Genomic DNA, 11,830 nt, shown 5'->3' on the forward strand with positions numbered 1-11,830 from the left:
TTGGTACTAGTAGGTTGCTAGTAGTGTTAATTACTCCTTGTAGTTGATGCTAGTTGGTTTATTTGGTGGAAGATCATGTGTTCAGATCCTATATGCATATTAATACACCTCTGATTATGAACATGCATATGTTTTGTGAGTAGTTAACGTTTGTTCCTGAGGACATGGGAGAAGTCTTGCTATTAGTAGTCATGTGAATTTGGTATTCGTTCGATATTTTGATGAGATGTGTGTTGTCTAGCCTCTAGTGGTGTTATGTGAACGTCTACTACATAACACTTCACCATTATTTGGGCCTGGAGGAAGGCATTGGGAAGTAATAAGTAGATGATGGGTTGCTAGAGTGACAGAAGCTTAAACCCTAGTTTATGCGTTGCTTCGTAAGGGGCTGATTTGGATCCATATGTTTCATGCTATGGTTAGGTTTACCTTAATACTTTTGTTGTAGTTGCGGATGCTTGCAACAGAGGTTAATCATAAGTGGGATGCTTGTCCAAGTAAGGACAGTACCCAAGCACCGGTCCACCCACATACCAAATTATCAAAGTACCAAACGTGAATCATATGAGCATGATGAAATCTAGCTTGACGATATTCCCATGTGTCCTCGGGAGCGCTTTTCTCTATATAAGGGTTTGTCCATGCTTGTCCTTTGCTACAAAAAGGATTGGGCCACCTTGCTGCACTTTATTTACTTTTGTTACTTGTTGCTCGTTACAAATTATCCTATCACAAAACTATCTGTTACCACTTATTTCAGTACTTGCAGAGAATACCTTGTTGGAAACCGCTTATCATTTCCTTCTGCTCCTCGTTGGGTTCGACACTCTTACTTATCGAAAGGACTACGATAGATCCCCTATACTTGTGGGTCATCACTTTTGTCAAGAAACTTCAACCTGAAAAGTTCGAACCCAAGTCGGAAAAATGCGTCTTCATAGGATACCCTAAGGAAACTATCGGGTATACCTTCTACCTCAGATCCGAAGGCAAGATCTTTGTTGCCAAGAATGGATCCTTTCTAGAGAAAGAGTTTCTCTCAAAAGAAGTAAGTGGGAGGAAAGTAGAACTTGATGAAGTACTGCCTCTTGAACCGGAAAGTAGCGCAGCTCAGGAAGATGTTTCTGTGGTGCCTGCACCGACTAGAGAGGAAGTTAATGATGATGATCATGAAACTTCAGATCAAGCTGCTACTGAACTTCGTAGGTCCACGAGGACACATTCCGCACCAGAGTGGTACGGCAACCCTGTCGTGGAAATCATGTTGTTAGACAACGGTGAACCTTCGAACTATGAAGAAGCGATGGCGGGCCCGGATTCCAACAAATGGCTTGAAGCCATGAAATCCGAGATAGGATCCATGTATGAAAATGAAGTATGGACTTTGACAGACTTGGCCGATGATCGGCAAGCCATAGAAAATAAATGGATCTTTAAGAAGAAGACTGACGCAGATGGTAATGTGACCATCTATAAGGCTCGGCTTGTCGCTAAGGGTTATCGACAAGTTCAAGGGGTTGACTACGATGAGACTTTCTCACCCGTAGCGAAGCTGGAGTCCGTCCAAATCATGTTAGCAATTGCCGCATTCTATGATTATGAGATATGGCAAATGGACGTCAAAATAGCATTCCTTAATGATTTCCTTAAGGAAGAATTGTATATGATGCAGCCGGATGGTTTTGTCGATCCTAAGAATGCTGGCAAGGTATGCAAGCTCCAGCGCTCAATCTGTGGGCTGGTGCAAGCATCTCGGAGTTGGAACATTCGCTTTGATGAGATGATCAAAGCGATTGGGTTGACGCAGACTTATGGAGAAGCCCGTGTTTACAAGAAAGTGAGTGGGAGCTCTGTAGCATTTCTCATATTATATGTGGATGACATACTATTGATGGGAAATGATATAGAATTTTTGTAAAGCATAAAGGCCTACTTGAATAAGTGTTTTTCAATGAAGGACCTTGGAGAAGCTGCTTACAATTTAGGCATCAAGATCTATAGAGATAGATCAAGACGCCTTATTGATCTTTCACAAAGCACATACCTTGACAAGATATTGAAGAAGTTCAACCTGGATTAGTCCAAGAAGGGGTTCTTGCTTGTATTGCAAGGTGTGAAATTGAGCACGGCTCAATGCCCGACCTCGGCAGAAGATAGAGAAAAGATGAGTGTCATCCCCTATGCCTCGGCCATAGGGTCTATTATGTATGCCATGCTATGTATCAGACCTGATGTGAACCTTGCCGTGAGTTTGGTAGGGAGGTACCAAAGTAATCCCGGCATGGAACACTGGACAACGGTCAAGAATATCCTAAAGTACCTAAAAAAGACTAAGGATATGTTTCTCATTTATGGAGGTGACGAAGAGCTCATCGTAAAAGGTTACGTCGATGCTAGCTTCGACACAGATCTGGATGACTCTAAGTCACAAACCGGATACGTGTACATTTTGAGTGGTGGGGTAGTTGATACGTCTCCGTCGTATCTATAATTTTTGATTGTTCCATGCCAATATTATTCAACTTTCATATACTTTTTGGCAACTTTTTATATTATTTTTGGGACTAACATATTGATCCAGTGCCCAATTTGGAAGGAAAATCAACGCAAACCAGTGCCCGAGGTGGTCACGAGGCAGGGGGGCGCCCCCCCCCCCCCAGGGCGCGCCCCCTACCCTCGTGAGCCCATCGTAAGGCAGTTGACGCTCTTCTTTTGCCGCAAGAAAGCTAATATTCGGAAAAAAAAATCACGGCAAAGGTTTCAGGCCAATCGGAGTTACGGATCTCCATATATATACGAAACGGTGAAACAGAGCCAGAAGAGAACGCAGAAACAGAGAGAGACGGAGAGACAGATCCAATCTCGGAGGGATCTCGCCCCTCCCATGCCATGAAGGCCAAGGACCAGAGGGGAAACCCTTCTCCCATCTAGGGAGGAGGTCAAGGAAGAAGAAGACGAAGGGGCCCCCTCTCCCCTTCTCTTCCGGTGGCGCCGGAACGCTGCCGTGGCCATCATCATCATCACCGCGATCTACTCCAACACCTCCGCCATCTTCACCAACATCTCCATCACCTTCCCCCCTCTATCTACAGCGGTCCACTATCCCGCAACCCGTTGTACCCTCTACTTGAACATGGTGCTTTATGCTTCATATTATTATCCAATGATGTGTTGCCATCCTATGATGTCTGAGTAGATTTTCGTTGTCCTATCGGTGGTTGATGAATTGCTATGATTGATTTAATTTGCTTGTGGTCATGTTGCTGTCCTTTGGTGCCCATCATATGATTGCGCGTGTGGATCACACCCTAGGGTTAGTTGTATGTTGATAGGACTATGTATTGGAGGGCAAGAGTGTCAGAAGCTTCAACCTATCATAGAAATTGATGCATACGGGATTGAAGGGGGACCAATATATCTTAATGCTATGGTTGGGTTTTACCTTAATGAACATTAGTAGTTGCGGATGCTTGCTAATAGTTCCAATCATAAGTGCATAGAATTCCAAGTCAGGGATGACATGCTAGCAGTGGCCTCTCCCACATAATACTTGCCATCGGTCTAGTAAAGTAGTCAATTGCTTAGGGGCAATTTCGCAACTCCGACCACCACCTTTCCACACTCGCTATATTTACTTTATTGTTTCTTTATCTAAACAGCCCCTACTTTTTATTTACGTACTCTTTATTATCTTGCAAACCTATCCAACAACACCTACAAAGTACTTCTAGCTTCATACTTGTTCTAGGTAAAGCGAACGTCAAGCGTGCATAGAGTTGTATCAGTGGTCGATAGAACTTGAGGGAATATTTGTTCTACCTTTAGCTCCTCGTTGGGTTCGACACTCTTACTTATCGAAAACTGTTGCGATCCCCTATACTTGTGGGTTATCAGCAGTCAGCTGGTGCAGTTGCAAGCAAAGTGTCCTGGCGGGATCTACATGTGAAGTGGAGTACATAGCAGCCTCGGAGGCAGCACAGGAAGCAGTCTGGATGAAGGAGTTCATCACCGACCTAGGAGTTATTCCCAATGCGTCGGGCCCAATGACTCTCTTCTGTGACAAGACTGGAGCTATTGCCCTTGCTAAGGAGCCCAGGTTTCACAAGAAGACTAGGCATATCAAGCATCGCTTCAACTCCATTCGTGAATATATTCAGGATGGAGACATAGATATTTGTAAAGTTCATACGGATCTGAATATCGCAGATCCATTGACTAAACCTCTTCCGCGAGCAAAATATGATCAACAGCAGAACTCTATGGGTGTTCGATTCATCACAATGTAACTAGATTATTGACTCTAGTGCAAGTGGGAGACTGTTGGAAATATGCCCTAGAGTCAATAATAAAGTGGTTATTATTATATTTCCGTGTTCATGATAATTGTCTATTGTTCATGCTATAATTTTATTAACCGGAAACCGTAATACATGTGTGAATACATAGATCGTAATATGTCCCTAGTAAGCCTCTAGTTGACTAGCTTGTCGATCAATGGATGGTCATGGTTTCCTGACCATGGACATTGGACGTCATTGATAATGGGATCACATCATTAGAGAATGATGTGATGGACAAGACCCAATCCTAAGCGTAGCACAAGATCGTGTAGTTCGTTTGCTAAAGCTTTTCTAATGTCAAGTATCATTTCGTTAGACCATGAGATTGTGCAACTCCCGGATACCGTAGGAATGCTTTGGGTGTACCAAACGTCACAACGTAACTGGGTGGCTATTAAGGTGCACTACAGGTATCTCCGAAAGTATCTGTTGGGTTGGCACGAATCGAGACTGGGATTTGTCACTCCATATGACGGAGAGGTATCTCTGGGCCCACTCGGTAATGCATCATCGTAACGAGCTCAATGTGACTAAGGATTTAGCCACGGGATCATGCGTTACGGAACGAGTAAAAAGACTTGTCGGTAACGAGATTGAACGAGGTATAGAGATACCGACGATCGAATCTCGGGCAAGTAACATACCGATGGACAAAGGGAATTGTATACGCGATTGATTGAATCCCCGACATCGTGGTTCATCCGATGAGATCCTCGTGGAACATGTGGGAGCCAACATGGGTATCCAGATCCCGTTGTTGGTTATTGGCCGGAGAGATGTCTCGGTCATGTCTGCATGGTTCCCGAACCCACAGGGTCTACACACTTAAGGTTCGGTGACGCTAGAGTTGTTATGGGAAATAGTATGTGGTTACCGAAGGTTGTTCGAAGTCCCGGATGAGATCCCGGACGTCACGAGGAGTTCCGGAATGGTCCGGAGGTGAAGATTTATATATGGGAAGTCCAGTTTCGGCCGCCGGAATGGTTTCGGGGGTTATCGATATTATACCGGGACCACCGAAAGGTGTCTGGGGGTCCACCGGGTGGGGCCACCTGCCCCGGTGGGCCTAGTGGGCTGAACAAGGGAGGGAACCAGCCCCTGGTGGGCTGGTGCACCCCCCAAGGGGCCCAAGGCGCTTAGGGTTAGAAACCCTAGGGGGTGGGGCGCCTCTACCTGACTTGGGGGGGGGGGGGCAAGTTTCCCCCCTTGGCCGCCGCCCCTCCCTTGTAGATGGGATCTGGGGGCGGCCCCCTCTCCCCTTCCCCTATAAATAGTGGGTGGGAGGGCTGCCACACCCTTCCCCTGTCGCAGCCCTCCCCCTCTCCTACACCTCCTCCTCCTCCGTAGCGCTTGGCGAAGCCCTGCCGGAGAACCACGAGCTCCATCACCACCACGCCGTCGTGCTGTCGGAGTTCTCCCTCAACTTCTCCTCTCCCCTTGCTGGATCAAGAAGGGGGAGACTTCCCCGGGCTGTACGTGTGTTGAACGCGGAGGTGCCGTTGTTCGGTGCTTAGATTGGAATGGACCGCGATATGAATTGCTGCATGTACGACTCCACCAACCGCGTTCTTGCAACGCTTCCGCTTAGCGATCTTCAAGGGTATGAAGATGCACTCCCTCTCTCTCATTGCTAGTATCTCCTAGATTGATCTTGGTGACACGTAGGAAAATTTTGAATTATTGCTACGTTCCCCAACATGAAGTTGAGTAAAGACTCAAAACCCGGCCACAGCAGAAAATAGCAAGAGAATGAAAAGTCATTTCCTATGCCTCAGTTATAGGTTCTATAAAGTATGCTATGCTATGTACTGATGTCTACTACACAACCTTCTTCTTGTAGACGTTGTTGGGCCTCCAAGTGCAGAGGTTTGTAGAACAGTAGCAAATTTCCCTCAAGTGAATGGCCTAAGGCTTATCAGTCCATGGGAGGCATAGGTTGAAGATGGTCTCTCTCAAGCAACCCTGCAACCAAATAACAAAGAGTCTCTTGTGTCCCCAACACACCCAATACAATGGAAAATTGTATAGGTGCATTAGTTCGGCGAAGAGATGGTGATACAAGTGCAATATGGATGGTAGATAAAGGTATTTGTAATCTGAAATTATAAAAACAGCAAGGTAACTAATGGTAAAAGTGAGCGTAAATGGTATTGCAATGATAGGAAACAAGGCCTAGGGTTCATACTTTCACTAGTGCAAGTTCCCTCAACAATAATAACATAATTGGATCACATAACTATACCTCAACATGCAACAAAGAGTCACTCCAAAGTCACTAATAGCGGAGAACAAACGAAGAGATTATGGTAGGGTACGAAACCACCTCAAAGTTATTCTTTCCAATCAATCCGTTGGGCTATTCCTATAAGTGTCACAAACAGCCCTAGAGTTCGTACTAGAATAACACTTTAAGACACAAATCAACCAAAACCCTAATGTCACCTCAAGTATCCGTGGGTATGATTATACGATATGCATCACACAATCTCAGATTCATCTATTCAACCAACACATAGAACCTCAAAGAGTGCCCCAAAGTTTTTACCAGAGAGTCAAGACGAAAACGTGTGCCAACCCCTATGCATAGATTCCCAAGGTCACGGAACCCGCAAGTTGATCACCAAAACATACATCAAGTGGATCATAGAATACCCCATTGTCACCACAGGTACCCCACGCAAGACATACATCAAGTGTTCTCAAATCCTTAAAGACTCAACCCGATAAGATAACTTCAAAGGGAAAACTCAATCCATTACAAGAGAGTAGAGGGGGAGAAACATCATAAGATCCAACTATAATAGCAAAGCTCGCGATACATCAATATCGTATCACCTCAAGAACACGAGAGAGAGAGAGAGAGATAGAGATAGAGAGAGATCAAACACATAGCTACTGGTACATACCCTCAGCCCCGAGGTGTACTACTCCCTCCTCGTCATGAAGAGCGCCGGGATGATGAAGATGGCCATCGGAGATGGATTCCCCCCTCCGACAGGGTGCCGGAACGGGTCTAGATTGGTTTTCGGTGGCTACGGAGGCTTCTGGCGATGGAACTCCCGATCTATTCCGTTCTCCGAAGTTTTTAGGGTATATGGGTATATATGGGAGGAGGAAGAAGTACGTCGGTGGACCCTCGGGCTGTCCACGAGGCAGGAGGGCGTGCCCAGGGGGGTGGGCACGCCCCCACCCTCATGGGCAGCCCGGGACTCTTCTGGTCCAACTCCGATACTTCGTGGGCTTCTTCTGGTCCAAAAATAAGTTCCGTGAAGTTTCAGGTCAATTGGACTCCGTTTAATTTTCCTTTTCTGCGATACTCTAAAACAAGGAAAAAACAGAAACTGGCACTGGGCTCTAGGTTAATAGGTTAGTCCCAAAAATCATATAAAATAGCATATAAATGCATATAAAACATCCAAGGTTGATAATATAATAGCATGGGACAATCAAAAATTATAGATACGTTGGAGACGTATCATGTACCAGACCTATTGTGTACCTCACCATAAGTTTGGCAAGAGGGTACAATAGTGATCCAGGAGTGGATCACTGGACAGTGGTCAAAAATATCCTTAGTGGAATAAGGAAATGTTTCTCGGTTATGGAGGTGACAAAGAGTTCGTCGTAAAGAGTTACGTCGATGCAAGCTTTGACACCGATTTGGATGACTCTAAGTTTCGATCTAGATACATATTGAAAGTGGGAGAAATTAGCTAGAGTAGCTCCGTGCAAAGCATTGTAGACATAGAAAATTTGCAAAATACATACGGCTCTGAATGTGGCAGACCCGTTGACTAAATTTCTCTCACAAGAAAAACATGATCACTCTTTGGGTGTTAATCACATAGCGATGTGAACTAGATTATTGACTCTAGTAAACCCTTTGGGTGTTACTCACATGGAGATGTGAACTAATCACATAAAGATGTGAACTATTGGTGTTAAATCACATGACGATGTGAACTAGATTATTGACTCTAGTGCAAGTGGGAGACTGAAGGAAATATGCCCTAGAGGCAATAATAAAGTTGTTATTTATATTTCCTTATATCATGATAAATGTTTATTATTCATGCTAGAATTGTATTAACCGGAAACTTAGTACATGTGTGAATACATAGACAAACAGAGTGTCCCTAGTATGCCTCTACTTGACTAGCTCGTTAATCAAAGACGGTTAAGTTTCCTAGCCATGAACATGTGCTGTCATTTGATGAACGAGATCACATTATTAAAGAATGATGTGATGGACAAGACCCATCCGTTAGCTTAGCATAATGATTGTTCAGTTTTATTGCTACTGCTTTCTTCATGACTTATACATGTTCCTCTGACCATGAGATTATGCAACTCCCGAATACCGGAGAAACACCTTGTGTGCTATCAAACATCACAACGTAACTGGGTGATTATAAATATGCTCTACAGGTGTCTCCGATGGTGTTTGTTGAGTTGGCATAGATCGAGATTAGGATTTGTCACTCCGTCTATCGGAGAGGTATCTCTGGGCCCTCTCGGTAATGTACATCACTATGAGCCTTGCAAGCAATGTGGCTAATGAGTTAGTTGCAAGATGATGCATTACGGAATGAGTAAAGAGACTTGCCAGTAACGAGATTGAACTAGGTATGATGATACCGACGATCGAATCTTGGACAAGTAACATACCGATGACAAAGGGAACAACACATGTTGTTATGCGGTTTGACCGATAAAGATCTTCGTAGAATATGTAGGAGCCAATATGAGCATCCAGGTTCCGCTATTGGTTATTGACCGGAGATGTGTCTCGGTCATGTCTACATAGTTCTCGAACCCGTAGGGTCCGCATGCTTAACGTTCAATGACGATTTGTATTATGAGTTATGTGATTTGATGTACCGAAGGTTGTTCGGAGTCCCGGATGAGATCACGGACATGACGAGGAGTCTCGAAATGGTCGAGACATAAAGATCGATATATTGGAAGGCTATATTCGGACATTGGAAAAGTTCCGAGTGATTCGGGTATTTTTCAGAGTACCGGAGAGTTACACGAATTCGCCAGAGGAAGTAGTGGGCCTTAATGGGACATACGGGAAAGAAGAGAAGGGCCTCAAAGGGTGGTCGCACCCCCCCATGGCAAGTCCGAATTGGACTAGGGAGGGTGTGGCGCCCCCTCTCTTTCCTTCTCCCTCTCCTACTCCTTCCCTCTCTCCCCTCTTGGAAAAGGAAGGGGACTCCAACTAGGATTGGGAATCCTAGTTGGACTCCCCCTATAGGCGCGCCCCTCCTAGACCGGCCTTCTCCTCCTCCCTCCTTTATATACGGGGGAGGGGGCACCCCACAGACACACAAGTTGATATTTTAGCCGTGTGCGGTGCCCCCTCCACAGTTTCACACCTCGATCAAATTGTCATAGTGCTTAGGCGAAGCTCTGCGCCGGTAACTTCATCATCACCGTCACCACGCCGTCGTGCCGACGAAACTCTCCCTCGGCCTCAGCTGGATCAAGAGTACGAGGGACGTCACCGAGCTGAATGTGTGCAGATCGCGGAGGTGCCGTGCGTTCGGTACTAGATCGGTTGGATCGCGAAGACGTTCGACTACATCAACCGCGTTACTTAACGCTTCTGCTTTGGTTTATGAGGGTACGTGGACACACTCTCCTGTCTCGTTGCCATGCTTCTCCTAGATAGATCTTGCGTGATCGTAGGAAAATTTTGAAATACTGCGTTCCCCAACACTATTTATCTTTATGCAATTTTTTTTTGTTGAGTCTCTATCTTCTTTTATAAAGCACCAACTAGGAAACACTATTATTATAGCTAATATTTGAGTGTATTTCATGAATGGATCAATGATTGAGCATTATGATCTAGGGATAGTTTTCTTTAGTGTTGATATTTTAAAAGACATGGTTGCTTGTTGATATGCTTGAGTATTGATGTCCTCATGTCAATTATAGACTATTGGTTTGAAGGGGAAGACTTGTATGAGATCTCACATTAGGTGAGATCGTGAGATCAATTCTAAAAATTCATATTTAGACCTTTCGAAAAAATCTGAAATTATTTGATAACATTCATGTGGGATATGTCTACAATTCCAAAAAAATTCAGCTCAAAACTCCAAGTATATTTGGAGATTCAAAAAAGACAAATTCAGATGTGAATAGTGGCAGCTTTGGTTGAATAGTATTTTGACACTATTCACATCCAGTTTTGTCTTTTTTGTTTCTATTAATGTAGGTTGAATTAGGAGCTGAAACTTTTTGAGATTGAACATCAACCATTGATGTGTGTCTACAATTTTTTTAAGAATGTTTGAACGTGTAGATTAAAAAAATTATCACATTGATCTCACCTAATGTGAGATCTCACACAAGTCTCCCCCTTGGTTTGAATCATCTAAAAGGCCAAATGTCCATGCTATAAAAGAAAAGAATATGTGATGCACATGTTAGACAGTATTTCACTAAAAAAAATCTGTTTTTATCATTTAGCTACTCGAGAACGAGCAGGAATTAAGTTTGAGGATGCTGATACGTCTCTGTTCGCACCTTTTTGCGTTTGTGTCATGTGTTGCACCTAACTTTGTAACCATTCTAATTCCTTTTATCAATACCAAGCGGTCAGCTTGGTAAGCTACCTATAAAAATTTTCAATTCTTCTATTAATGAAAGATACGCAAGCTTTGCCTATTCGCGAAAATAAAACCCAATTACATAACTTAATAAAAAAGAATAAAGAATAAGAGACGACGGCTCCCCACAATCCACGTTATCTGTAACTGGAGCCCAAACTACGCAGAATGTGTACCCAGGCCCATTTGCCCAGTACCTATAGCCCAATAAATACCCAAGTCACTACGGTGTGCACCGACCCAGAAGAGCCCTGCTATATAAAATCCCCCACGCCCACCTAGGGTTGCCCTTCTCCCTCCACAACCGCCGCCGCCGTCGCAAACCCTCGCGCACTCGCCTCCAACCCTCCTTCTCCGCCGCCCCACCGCCGCCGTCGACATGGGTAACCCCCTCACCTCCATGCCCCTCTCAACCCCCTTTCAACGCCGTAGCTTACTCAGACCCTGACGCTCGCTCGCTCGCCGCTGTTTGCGCAGGCAAGGTGCACGGATCGCTGGCCCGTGCCGGGAAGGTCCGCGGGCAGACGCCCAAGGTCGCCAAGCAGGACAAGAAGAAGCAGCCCCGCGGCCGCGCCCACAAGAGGATCCAGTACAACCGCCGCTTCGTCACCGCCGTCGTCGGCTTCGGCAAGAAGCGCGGCCCCAACTCCTCCGAGAAGTAGGCGCGCGCCAAGAAAAGGCTCTTCCTTTGCGCTAGTTTTCCTCTCGTTGTTACGCAAGATTATGATGATGGAAGAGACACTACTGAAGTGTTAAAGTATGCATTGTTTTGCTTAGTTGAAGAATCTGAGATATTGTGGTATGAGTATGCATGTTTTGATTAGTTGAAGAATCTGAGATATTGTGGTAATGAGTTCATGGCTTAAA

At 44.9% G+C, this 11,830-nt stretch overlaps 1 protein-coding gene across 1 annotated transcript; it reads left to right on the forward strand.

The window, feature by feature from the left end:
• The first annotated feature begins 11,205 nt into the window (after positions 1-11,205).
• LOC125524609 (40S ribosomal protein S30) lies at positions 11,206-11,830 on the forward strand. The gene is made up of 2 exons (XM_048689651.1): positions 11,206-11,346; positions 11,441-11,830. Exons 1-2 carry the CDS (start codon positions 11,343-11,345, stop codon positions 11,623-11,625), a joined length of 189 nt encoding a protein of 62 aa, XP_048545608.1. The 5' UTR covers positions 11,206-11,342; the 3' UTR covers positions 11,626-11,830.

The sequence above is a fragment of the Triticum urartu genome, chromosome 7 (genome assembly GCF_003073215.2).
Source record: "Triticum urartu cultivar G1812 chromosome 7, Tu2.1, whole genome shotgun sequence".
NCBI lineage: Eukaryota > Viridiplantae > Streptophyta > Magnoliopsida > Poales > Poaceae > Triticum > Triticum urartu.